The sequence below is a fragment of the Hirsutella rhossiliensis genome (genome assembly GCF_020360975.1).
Source record: "Hirsutella rhossiliensis strain HR02 chromosome Unknown scaffold00015, whole genome shotgun sequence".
Classification (NCBI taxonomy): domain Eukaryota; kingdom Fungi; phylum Ascomycota; class Sordariomycetes; order Hypocreales; family Ophiocordycipitaceae; genus Hirsutella; species Hirsutella rhossiliensis.
In genome coordinates this window covers 29,924-43,513 of record NW_025408681.1, presented here as the reverse complement: position 1 = coordinate 43,513, position 13,590 = coordinate 29,924, and the positions used below count along the sequence as shown (strand labels likewise).

Below are 13,590 nucleotides of genomic sequence, written 5' to 3'. Positions count from 1 at the left end.
GTTGAGACCCATCTTGCACGCGGAATAACGCCTCGTTATCTTCAAGGAAGCCCTCAATACCATCAAGACCTCGAGGAACCATCTGATCATATGGATCCCAATGACCACTACTATCTCGATCGAAGATACAACAACAATCGCGGAAGATTTGGTCAGAAGGGGTATAGAAGGTATAGAGGCAACGCTCAACGAGGCGGCTACACGGGGAAGCTTCAATAGTCAACGCTTTAACCGCCCACAAGGCCGTTACGGCCACAACCACCCGTGGAATAAGAAGTGCTTCGTCTGCAATAAGGAAGGATGTTGGTCTACAAAGCACACTGCCGAGGAACGTCAAAGATCCTGAGACCAATACGTCGCCCACTGTCACTTCATAGGATTACCCCTCCCAGGACCTTACAGCCTACGTTCTTGACTTTGAAGGTCACGAGATGGATGCCCACGATGATGCTAACGACCCTGGGACGAGGACGACAATGAAGATAATGACAACAACCCAGAACAGTGGCACACAAGCCAAATGCTCTGCCAGCAAGCCTTCAACCATCTGATCACAGGGGAAGACGTGTATAGCACCTCTCAAAACAACGCTACACCTGCTTCCCAATTCATGATAGAGGAGCGCTACTCAAGACTCCGATTCCAGGGCATCATAATTGACACAGGCGCCGCGAAGGTCTCCACAGCTGGCTACGACCAATGCATCGCTCTACAACGAGAAGACCCTGCTATAACGCTCGATAAGACTACAGCAGGCCAAGCTTCTATCAAATTCGGCAACGGCGAAGCCATTCTATCCCTCCGGGATGGCTCCGGACAGACAGGTTCGGACAGACATATTGCAGGGATTATCGCGCTAAGCATGGGTTAAAAGCCATCGCGCCTTGACTAAGGGATTTTCCGGTGATCTGCCGGATCTGGCGATTCGCCGGATTTTGGGCTCATTGCATTCCAGCAAAGAACTGAGAATAACTTCACGAATACTATTTGAATTGTTCTAAAATCTTATAAGAGCAGTTAATAATGCTCAAAGATGCCACTCAATCTTTTTGAAGTCATCCAGCCATCGAGGTCGTCTTCTGTTACTCTCCGATCGCGCAAGTCCCCGAAATGCACCCATTGCCTCCCGATCACTATCAACAGCTAAAGAGGGCCTTTGAGGACAGGATATGTCGTTTGAAGTTATCATTGCCTTATTATTTGCGTTATTATATAGTGTGTTTGGTACCTGCAATGCTATGGCCCGCTCTGGTGTGAACGGAAGAGTGACAATTTTTGCAGCGTGAACATCCTGACTCCTCTCGCGACCCTCAGAAGCCACCCGTCGCTCATTCTGCATTTTCTGTGGCTTTTCCACTTTCAAAATCTTCAGCTCTTGTTAATAATGCCAATTTATCTCCTTATTTTGCTTCACGGCCTCCGTCATCCGTCGTTTTCTCCCAATTTCCGCCTCTCATTGCTTCCTCTTCTCTAGAGCGAGAGCTTTTGCTCCGCTGCCTTCTGCTGTCGCTGAAGCTTTCGGGCCTCCTTCTTCAGAGCCTCCTCTTTCTTTTGGAGTCCTTTCACTGTCATTTTTTGGCGAGCTTGAGCCACAATTTTAGAGCTAAACACCTCGTCTGCACTAGAATCTGTACAGCAGAAGAGATCATCTTTTGAAGCCTTACCGGTCTGCCTGCGCTGGTTCTTGTGACTACTTGTTCTCTGCATACTTTAACTCTCATATCAAGCACTTAAAACTCATATTGAGGGCTCCCGAGGGTGCTGCTCAGCCTTCGGCTGTTGCGGCCAGCATCAACAGAGGACTTCTCGACTACTTCCTGAAATGCGTTCCAAAACACAGTCTAGATCTTCGATTTCAGCAATCCAATGAACCTTTTGATTTGTCTGTGTACTGGATAAGATCATGCGTATACGCTGTTGAGAGAGGCTGAATAACGATACATCAAGGGTTGCAGCCGATGAATGGATTGAGGGGAAACACCACAACGATCACTCGGTGCCGGTCACACCACTCCATAAATTCGATACTAAAATGGTTAAGTGGCCATCGGGAACCAAAGGCGATAAGCACAACCGTTTCGAGCTTTCACCCTGGTAAACCGGTCGAACGTACCGGTGAGCTGCTCATTTCAATATTGTGATTCGTCCACCTCGTTTTTGACGTGTTAAAAATATTTATTGACGACTTGATTCACGTTTCACGAACCAAAAGTCCAGAGTTTGTGCTGGCTTGTCTTGGTGGATGAGAAATGGGGCAGCGATGCCATCTCTTGACTGACGCACATCTTGAACGTAAGGGAGGATGGGTTGCCATTTTTTAATACGCCGAGCAATTTTGCCTTGTTTTCTTATAATAAGAGGAATACCCTGTTCGTTCAAATGCTCATAAGGAATAGAAAGCCCATTTCATCCATGTTATACGTGTTTTAGGGTAGGGTGTCGAATTTCTCAATTTTCGTGCACGTCTTTCCTTGTCAGGTGTGAAAGCGGAGCCTCGCGCACTGAATTTCAAGCTAAAAATAAACCTTACATTCAGATGCATAGATAGGTTCTTTTCAGAAGATGCTTGTACCGTCGAATCACGTTCAATCTGGCTCATTACGGGTGCGTAGAATGAAGTTATCCAGCTCGCCCTTCCAACCCCATTTTTGCAGTATCCTGAGCCAAGTTCTGCACTATGGATAGAATGGGAGAATCCCACATGATTAAAGCCTACGATGAAAGCCAATAATGTTCTGTTTTTGCTGTATTGGCTGAAATGACTTACACAATCTGTCGGCATCCTATTTTGGCCGTTGCTTGGTTTGATGTCAGCACCGCAGCGCATTGCCCCTAGATAAAAGTTCTAAATATATGCCAGACTTTCACTGCTTCTGATGATTCAGGAAATCAAAGGATACGTCAATTGGCACCGTTGTTGTTGAGCTATTGTCGATTGATGTTGAGCGTGCGAAGTCGCCGCAATCCGGCAGATCACCAGATCCGGCAGATCATCGGAAAATCCCTTACAACCTGAACGGGCACAAGTGCCATTTTTCAGTCTGAAGGGAAATCCACTAGTATACAATCCTGGGTAGGCCGCTGCTGCAGTTCCAACTGCGTTTCATCCTCCTGGAAGCCTTCCGCTTCTTGCACCGCGGCTTAGGCATATCGGGTTCCTCACCCTTTCGGGCCTTTCCGCTCTATCTGGAGACTTCCCAGTAGCAGTCGTCGCCTTCTCTATATCCTTCGTGCTCCGTGTTCGACTACGTCTCGTTTCCCGAAGAAGCTGTGGCGAAGTTGCTAAAGGAGAGGACGGGGTCGAGGAAGGGTCAGGAAGCTGATCAACTCCCTTCAGCAAATCCGAAGTGGCTCCGTCCGCTCGAGCGGCAGTATGCTCTGCGGCCTCACGGCCGGTCATGGATCGCCTTTTCGTGCTACCGTGCGATTTGAACCTCTTCAAGCCAGGCGAATGCAGTACTTCCGGCAATTCCGGAGGCAGGAGGGCTCTTGACTGTACCTGCGCCTGGAAATCTGCTATTAGACGGTCATTCTGTAAGCGAAAGAGTCTCGAGAACTCCTCTGCCTGCTGTCCGCCGAGGCTCCCCTGTACTTGAACGACCTCCAATCCCGATTGAAGAACCATGTTCCGCTCTGGTCACTGCCAGCAAGGTACGCGACCGCCTGCGAGTGAATTGTATCCATCACGGTAGAGGTACCCGAAATACTCGAAAGCTGCCGGACATCGTCACAGAGGGAGGGGACCGAAAGAAGGAGCTTACGTACACCAAGGCCAAGGAGTGTCCTTATAGTCTTTATGTCTCCTACCAAACTATCCGGAGCGGCCGCGGAGGGATAGAAGAGCGAAAAGGCTGGGTGGTCGGTTTCACTTACGCGTACCATACGCATCCGCCACTTCAAAATCCCTTCCACTACGCCTGCCATAGATCCCGTATCCCAGAGCGGGCTGCGGCAGTCGATCTGGCCCTCGCGCATCGGACTGCCGGCCTGTCAGCAACTGAATCAACCCGGATTCTCGACCAACACGGCTTAGGCAACTGTCTTTCTGCAAAGGAGTTCTACAACCTGAGCCGGTCTGAAGGAGACGCAGCAGTCAAGAAGCGCTTGACGTCTTGCTCACTTGTTTGGAGTTCGAGGACTTCCGTGTTCGTTGCTTCTTCAAATACCTTCTTGACGACCAAGGACGACGGACAGCGCGAGTACTCGAGCACCTGTTCTTCTGTTCTTCCGAGCAGATCCGCCTGGGTAGAAGATTCGTCAGCGGATTCCTCATGCAAACCGATGCGACGTTCAACACCAATTGCCTCCACCTGCCTTTATCTGTCATAGTGGGAATCACAAACACAGGCAAGACATTTCCTCTGGCTTTCGCCTTTATAACATATGAATCAGCTGAAGCCTTCGAATTTGTGAATGCTCAATTGGCAGAACTGGTCTGGTACGATTGCCCACCACCTCAAGTCGTTCTCGGGGATCAAACCAAAGGCTCGCTGCCGCGATGGCGGCGTCCCAAGCGAGCTGATCCTCAGGGTGAAGATGGGCAAATATTGCAGCTCTGTGAATGGCATGCCGCAGAGAACTTCAAGAAGCGATTGTTAGACTCGGGCAAATATACGAAGGAACGAAGGGAAGAGCTACTTCGGTTCGTTTGGGATTACATACAAGCTCCCGATGAGGCGCGACTTGAAGAACGGCGAGGCGAGCTGCTCGCAGAAATTCGGGAGCCGGAACGCCTTTATCTCAAGAATAATTGGCAACCGAAAGAGCGCCAATTTGTCCGAGCACACACACGACAGTACCCGAACCTCGGATGTAACAGCACGCAGAGGAACGAAAGCTACCATGTCGTGGTCAAACAGTCTCTCAACAGGCAGCTTCCCCTGCAGGCATCCTGTCAAAAACTGGCCGAAAGCTTGAAGAAATTAACTCAAAAAATCACTGAAGACGAGGATCGGAGCAGGGCAGACGTCCCAAGGCTGTTGGACCGAGCTGCTTTCCGCCTTCTTATCGGGAAGGTTCCACACTATGTTCTGAGCAAGCTAGCTCCGGAGTGGGAGGCAGCAAAAGCTCTAAGATGGAGGCAAAACACTGAGCTCGAGAAGGAGCGTAAGGTGTTGGGCCTTCTCAACGAACCTGGATGACCCTTCGCGTGTGAGTTCCCACTCAGATACGGCCTGCCCTGTCGACACTGGCTGTACGAGGCTGTTGTCAGGTCCTGGCCTGTCCCACTCAATGTCCTTCATCCACGCTGGTTACTCGACGGACCTGCGGTGGTACGCAGCTGGACCATGTCTTATGCAAAGCAGCCAGCTCCGAGGTCACAAAAATCCAGGGATCGTTACCAAGATGGCGGTATGGGTGAATGCATAGTTTTGGAACCAGTGAAGGGCTTCCTCGGGGCTGTTCACTTCGTCACCGGTAACAGGAGCGCGGAGATGCTCTTGCGGTAGGACTTCTACAGCTTTGTCGAAGCCGGAGCGGACATCATCGGGGAGGCTGTCGCGGTACTGGATCTCCATCGCGTTCGCGTTCGCGTCGGACGAGATGCTGGATCTCCATTGAACCTGAACAACGCGATTCTTATTGCGACGCGCACCTAGCAAGGGCGATGAACGATTATTCCCGTTCAGGTTGTAGTCAAGGCGCGATGGCTTTTAACCCATGCTTAGCGCGATAATCCCTGCAATATGTCTGCCCGAACCTGTCTGTCCGGAGCCATCCCGCTATCCCTCGGCTCTATCGCCCTTAAAACACCTCTCGGAAGGATCATATTCCATATCCTCAAGACCCTACTCCCTTCCGCCTCTCTCTCGCTGATATGGATCGCCTAGGCATCTATTTCAACAACCTTACAGACACTATTGTCGGACGAACAACCCTCCCGGTTATCCGCAAATGGGGACATCCTTGGTTCCTCCTACCTAAGACCAACGAGGCCGCTATCGCATTCCTCACGGAGAGCGAGATCCGCACTCTTCATCGTCGATTCGGGCACCCAGCGGTCCCAAGACTTCACAACCTCCTACGGCAAGCTGGCCACAACGATGTGACGATAGATATCCTAGAGAACAAGAGTTCGGGGCGATAGTGCCCGAAGCCAGTCGCGAAATTTTTCGCCGTCTCGTGTTTCGATGCACTCTGCAGAGGCGCAGTCTGCTCTTCGGCAAATCCGCGCTGCAGTAAAGCAGGTCTCAGGCAGCTCGATAGCATTTCGTCGGCTCGCCGCAGTCTGGTACGGAAGGGCTGTGGCTGTTTCTGGTACTTCAACTTGATAAGTTTGTTCACGGTCACGACGGGAGCTTTTGGTCGCGACGTGCGCTGGACGAGCGTATGAGCTTCGTCGAGAGCTTTAAGGCGCGCAGCAAAGGCCGTCCGACGCCCTTCGAGGAGTAGAGGAACGGGCGGTATTCCCGCCTCCCTGTGCAGCACGTTCGTCGGTGTCGTCCTCCACACTGGCAAAATAGCCCGAAGAGACGTGTAGAGTGCCTTGCTCATCTTCTTGACGAGTTTGCCAATCCCCGACGGCCCCTCCTTGGAAGGCTTCGTCCAGCGCGGGCTTTTCGGACCAGGGTACCAGGCCTCCGCCGCGTACAGTAGCACGGGGATGACGCAAGCGCAGACGGCTCGTCGCATAGCACTCGGCAGAGGACCATATTTGATGTTCGTCAGTCTCCTAAGATGAAAGGCAACAGCTTGTGCCTTGGCCGTCCATTTCTCGACGTGTGTCTTGAAAGAGAGAGCTGTCGAGCCAAACGCCGAGCCAACGCATCGCTCGATCCGGCCGTTTCACAAACTCGTGGAGCACCGGCGGCGCCGTCTTGGGCTTCGTTCGAGAGAAGTGCATCACTTCTGTCTTGTCGGGGTCGAAAGAGATCCCAGAGATCCCGTTAGCGGCGCCCCACGAAAGAAGCTCACGTACATGGTGAGATGCTTCGGCGGACGTTTCATCAAGGCTATCACCGACGCACAGAATGGCAGTGTCGTCCGCGTAATGCGTCTCCGCAGTATCGGCGAGCCGCCGTGCGATCGTCGCCTCTATAATCTTGCCCACCGTATTGGGCGCCAGCTGCCTTATGCAGAATATAGCTTCAAAATACTAAGGTGTCGCTCTCTTATGCATCTGCCGATATTTCGGACAATTGAATGCTGCCGCTTGGTGAGGGAAATGTATGCATCAAACAAGGGAGTAGAGAACCTTGGTTTCTTAGTAAAACAGTGTGAGATGAAGGTACCGAGGTTTTCCGTTTCAGCGTCCTTTTCCCGGTCAGTGGCCCCCGTCCCTGAGGATCGGGGACGGGGATTTGGCCGACTTTTAGGCCCTCCTAGTACCCTCCCTACTCGTGCAGACCTCCCACGAACAGAAACTGTCCACCGACCAATGCAACCCGCACCGTACTGCAACAACACAATGCTTGCGTCACAACAAGCCTCAGTTTCGCGCAAAGAACGGCTCCTGCGAGTCGTCAGGGCCTATCGACAGATCCAATTCGAAAGTATCCGAAAGGACGCGATTGCACACTTTACGACATCCTTCCATCCACAATACACGATCGACCGCGCGGTGTATTACCAGTATTACCTTGACGCGACACGCAGATGAACAGCCAGAGGTGACAGGCATCGAAAGAGACGTCTCTTATACAACAAGATCTTGTCATGAACGCCGCCTACAGTACAGTAGCTTACACTCGCCGGATGTTCTTCTCGTGGTGTCCGGCGTCATGAGCTGCGGTGCGCGCTCATTGGGTTGGCGATGTGCGGTTGTGACCGTTGTGTCAGATGCCTCCACTAGGAGGTGCATACGTATGTAGGGGCACTTCGCGCCTAGTCTTACAAGTCTTTCAATGAAGCGCTTCTGGGCAAGTAGGGAGGGACGGTCGGGGTTTTGGGTTTTCCTCCGACATTTCAACACTCTCTAAGGGAGGGCGAGAGACTTGTCGTTTTATCTGTACACATCCTTCTTGATTAAACACATCCTCATATAGACTAGGGGCAAACCTGATATCAACAGGGGCATAGATACCTGATCTGAGACGCAGCCCTCCCCTCATTTCCTAGCCCTCCCTTAGGCATGGATCACGTGGTCTTGTGTATCCGGCCACCTTACCTTTCGTCTTCAAGGCCCTCCAAATACCTCATAGTACCAGAGACATCTACCGGCCTGTCTCAGCCCAAATATCTTGGCGACGCTCGAGACGCTGTTGTGTTCCGCACGTACTCTACCGTGAGTCCAACATAATCTGCAAGAATGCCAGCCACAGACAGTCTCCGTGAGTTGAGGATCTTTTGTTCCCAGTCCTACCCTTTCCTCCACCAAACAATAAGGACACCATAGAGCTAATATTTGAGCTTCAGAGCCTCCTCTGAGCAAAGCCGAGCGTGAAGTCTGCAAATCATACGGCGGCTGGACCAATTTTATGCAGTCTATGGGCCTCAAGCCGTGGGAGGATGATGACGCCGCTGAGGGCAAGGCCATCCTAGCGGCATTTGTTGCGAAAGACAAAGAATCTGCCGACAAAATAAACAAGACTAATGGCGGTGCTGGCGGGCGTTGATAGGGAGTCACGGTAGATGGCGAACCGACCTTCTGATTTCATCACACGCTGCATACTGTGCCTTGAGGAACGAATGGTTCTTCCTTCCGCATCTTTTCCCGGCGATCCTCCACCACCCCCTTCAGGTATTGGCTCCCAAATCGTTCTACCAAGCGTTTACGGACGAGAGGACGTTGCCGATTTCCCACCGCGTCTTCTGCTACAGGAAGTCCCCGCCTTGCGAGCTCTCAATCATGTGGTGGAGGGGTCATTTCGCCCTCCCTGCTGCGGGTGACCAGGACTATCCAGAAGTGTGAGTGACGCTTGCCTTTCGCCGCATGAGGGCGTCGGAGTTGACGTGTGCCGCGACGGTCTTCGCGACACCTACTGCTCTTTCGAGCAGCATTCGAAGCACCCTAAAGCAAAGGCACGAAGAGGCGCTACCTAAGTAATAGCGTATTGCTCGCCCTGCGGCGTTTCGCGTGACCGTTGTTTTGTCTGCTTCGAACTTAGCGCCGCTCCGCCTCTCCCCCTCGACCGCGTCGTCGATGATCGCTAGGAGCCCTCGTGGTACGACGTGCGCAAGACGGTAAAGACTCGGATGACAGGGGTGCGGACACCGACCTAGTCGTCGGCGATGACCCCGTCGACGGCGTCGTGCCCGGCGGCTCCGTCGATGAAGCCGCCAGGAACTACAAGAAGGCCAAGGTTAACCTCCTCGGGGGCGGCGTCCCACTACTCGGTCGAGGTCCCCAGCGCGACGACAGGACGAGGAAGAAGGGGACGAGATGAACTACATGACCCTCCAGCGCCCCGCAGGGCCGACGAGCGCACAAAGGTGATGACGTGCGAGGAATACGTCATCTATTCCGGGTACCGCCAGACCTCCTTCACCTGGCACAATGGCAAGCGCTTCCGCGAGTGGGCCCCCTCCGGTGAGGGCAAGATCCCAATCGAGCCTCCCCCACATCCAGGAGGCCTTTCGTAGGTTCCAACACAGGCCCAGGAAGATGCGGCACACGCCTCTCAACATCATCTGAGTCGCTCGCCCGGCTGGTTCCCAATATGCCCTCTCGTTGGGCATCGTGGGATCCCCTTTTCTTTCTTTGTACCTGCGCTACGGTTCTTCTACTTGGATAGGGTTGCTAGGGCAAACAGCTGGAGAAGGGTGGAGAGAATACTGGCAGTTTGAGGTGCTTTTCTGGGGAGCATTTTGAAGTACTTTGGCCTTCATGCTTGGTTCAGTTTGGAGGCATCCACGCTGGCTGGATTGAGATGATGTGGGTGCCGATGATACCGGCCGAAGGGTAAGCGTCGGCAGTGTCGATGGCCCAGATGCCCGTGCCCTTGCCCTTGCCCACGTTAGAACCTTTGAGCATGATCAAGAAGTGGTGCACTATGTCCAGACCAGAGAAAGTTAGCTCTAAATAAAGACAGCTTTTGACTCTCAAGCCTGCCAAGGGCAACAACACTCCAGAGTCCAAGAACCCGCCGTCTGATCGAAGAACTGTCTGCCGTTGGGAAGACGACATTCGTCATATTTCGCCGGGTTCCAAATCGGAACCATATCTTCTGACCAAACGTTGCAACACCTCTGTCCGCACTTGCTTGTGCGACAATCCTGCAAATAACGGGCGGTATGCAATTTTGTCATGGGCAATGGGCACAGATGAAGGCAAGTCCATTGGAGAGTCAGGTACTCCGCGGCCCAGCCGGCGACAGAACCGGCCTGCTGCATCAAAGAACCCGAAAACTGCGGGCCGCCGCCTTTTTTCCTCCGAGGTCTTTGCCCAGCCCAATTCGACATATTTATTTCGAAGCTCGTAAGGAATCATCAAGCTGCGGGGTGATTTCGGTTTCGGTTTCGTGTCGACGGCGGCGGACAAGCCTGCGTCACCTAGGGTTCCTGAAGCCGTGTTTGCTCGGTGGAGAGAATCATCGGTTAGGCAAGGAAGCGAATCGTGGGTACCTTTTGAGCCAATGTTTTTGCCTGTGGTCGCAGCGGTGACAGATACAGGCGCCACAAACCCATGCAGGCGGCTTCGTGTACCCAGGTAAATTGGCTCATCGTCCGTTTCTAGCATGTTTAGATGTAGGGCGTTTTTGTCTTGCTTGGCTACGCAGACAAAATGTTGAAGGTTGCCATGGCGAACGGGGCATCTTGAGGCAGCAGCTCGATTGTGGCGCTGTGGCCGAGATAGCGTCAAAGTATTCCAAAGTATAGCTAGGGGGACGGACAGGAGACCGGCCCCTTCCAGGGCCCGCCAATGCCTTGAGGAACGGAACTGGAGTTGGGCCGGGGTTGCAGGAGAAGGCATGTCTGAGGTTACCACTAAATTGGCCGCCTACGTTACTCTCTAAGGCGGCCCGCCGAGGGCCCGCCAAGAGGTAAATTTATCTAAGCATGTACAGCACACTCTCTCTACCTTACTCAACCCTTCATGAACCTTGAAGCGAATATATCATCAGAGTAATCTCTCACGCTGCTTCTACGTATCGCTGCCTTGAATCGTATGCCCGTCTCGTTTCTAAAGCCAGTTCCTTGAGTCTCTGCATTCCATCAATTATAGCCTGATCAAGCCTGTTGCCGATGAAATCCTGGGGTCGTATGGGACTGAGAAGCTTGATACCTTGAAGCGTTGTACACCTGGATAGTTGTACATAGAGACTGGTAAAATCGCATTTGGAAGGCTCACCGTTTATTACGCGATTTCCTCGCAGCTCCAAGAGTACTTCCAGGAATGTTTTCCCTTGGGCCTTGTAGTCAGTAAGGACAAATGCCGGTGCAACGGGTAATCCGCGTCGCGTACATCTCGCCGACAAGAACCTGAAATGGGAATTGGTCGGGTCGAGGGTCTGTGACATGGGCCGGATGAGTACTGTTCCCGGTGGGAGGGCAGGGATAGCCAAGTTGTCTGTCTCTTTGACTGAAGTAGTATACCTAACGGTGGTCCGAAGTGGACAGTGACGTCGTCTGCAAGGTGGTAGCCTGGGTATCTAGGGTCGGGGATGACGTCCGCAGCGGCAAACTCTGCTCCATTCACCACCTTTAGACCAATATAGATGTTCTTGTTCACAACGACAGGCATGCCTTGCGCGTAGAAAAGGGCTCCGGGAACTTTGCAGCTAGAGTTATCCCCTTGTTCGATGGTCCGGGCGATCAGCTCTCGAGACAGCGTGCCACTTCGCCAGGTGTGGGCCGAGTCGCCGAGATGAAGACGGATATATGCCTCTTGTTGAAGCGTGCCCAGTCCACGACGGCTTCCATGTTGAGGCTCCACCGGTTCCGATTCAGAGGTGTTATGGCTCGCAAGCCACTATGGAATGTAATTTGGGAGCGGTCAAGTAGTTTCGTGTTGAGCAGGACAAGGTCTTGCTGTGTCTGCATCCCGGCACGCACCCTATCCAGAAGCGCGCCAAGCTGAGGATCGTCTCGTATACGGACTTGCTCTTCCAGAAGGACAACGGTCTTGAACATGTGCCACAGGCTACAGCCGCGGTGGTGAGAGATGGTCGATTGTCGCAAGGGGGCGTGGGCCTCATCCAGCATTCTGTCGACCAAAAGGCTGGTCTCTCTCACGGGGGCGAACTGGTGGAAATCCCCCATCAGCAGAATAACAGGTATGCTGCCAAACGGTTTGTCCAAGCAGTCGCGGAGCGACTGGAGGTGGCGGCTGACGTCGTATAAGGTGGTTCCTCCGAGCATGCTGACCTCGTCGATCACGAGCACCAACTTTGTTTCAGGCCCATTTCTTGGCTTCCGAGAATGGTGGCGGCGGCTTGTTTGGGGAGCGATGGGCATCCAACCCGCAGGCCGAATGGATCGTCGTCCCGCCGATCCGGGCTGCCGCACTGCCAGATGTGCCGGTGACTTGGAGAAGGTGCGGTTGACCTCTCGCCGCGAATATGTCCCTGAGGGCATCGACAATTCTTGACTTTCCCGTACCACCTGGGCCGCCGGTGTATTGAAGATGTTGACCCGCTGAATCCGGATCGGTAGTGTACCTATCCAAAAACCCACAAACGAGTTGAAGAGCCATGGTCTGCAGATAGTTGAGAGTATAGCTGGTGGCGGCAATGTGGCCCATCTCCACAAAGCCAGTTGCCGGATTGATGTCGAGGAACATTCGAGGGCCCTGTGCGACTACGTCTTGACCATGACCCGGAAAGGAGATCTCCACATCACAGTGGGAAACAAGCATATCGTCTACGTCGGCGCTTCTCGGGGGAAGTGTGACACCCTGGAAACCGCTTTCAATCTCATCCAGCTGTTGAAGATGCAGCATGCCCTGGGCCTTTGCCGCGGCCTGAACATCCTCACCAGACAGGGTCGGATATTGGCGGAGGACTATCCTGGTTGCGGCGAATTTGCTCGTAGATACCTTCGTGGCGTTGGACCAAAGGCCGTCCCTCCTCAAGCGGGTTCTCTTGGCACAGGTCCCGGATCAGGTCCCGGAGGACGTGGGAATCCCTCGTAGCATGAGAGTCTCGTACGGCATTCTGCAGAACCTGGAGCAGAGCTGTATAGTTTTGGTGACACTTGGCCATTGTTGCAGGCTCCTCACCATTGTCACCTTCATGAAGTGGGAACTCGACGTCCACTGTGTCGTCACCCTCCGACCGGCTGGCCCAGAGCTTTGCGTCTTTACGTGCATCCTCGGCTGACCTTCTCAGAAGGCATATATTGGAGACACGGAAACGGAGGCGGGGACAAGGGCTGCTTCGCAGTTCGACCATATGTCGGTGATGTCACCGTGACTCATGGAGAGGAAGTCTTCCCAAGGGATGAATAAGGCTAGATGGAGTACGGAATTGCTAAGTAGAACGTCAGAGCTGGCCCGCAGCAAGCAGCGTGGATCCAGAGCGTACCGCTTAATATATACCGGGTGCTCGTCTTCGTGATCGTCGCTAATGAAACCTTGAAAGATTGGCACGGCGTACTCGTGAGGTCGTCGAAGCTTTTGGATCCAATCGTCACATGTGGGAGGGCCCGTCGAGAGATATGTGAGATTCATCCTCAGCTCGATCTCTCCGACGCACTAAGCTAATCATGGAC

At 53.1% G+C, this 13,590-nt stretch overlaps 1 protein-coding gene across 1 annotated transcript; it reads left to right on the top strand.

Moving 5' to 3' along the window:
- Nucleotides 1-8,248: 8,248 nt before the first annotated feature.
- Nucleotides 8,249-8,555, top strand: HRG_10120 (uncharacterized protein; the record flags this gene model as incomplete). Its single annotated transcript, XM_044868591.1, has 2 exons — nucleotides 8,249-8,270; nucleotides 8,356-8,555. 2 exons carry the CDS (start codon nucleotides 8,249-8,251, stop codon nucleotides 8,553-8,555), a joined length of 222 nt encoding a protein of 73 aa, XP_044715946.1.
- Nucleotides 8,556-13,590: the final 5,035 nt, after the last annotated feature.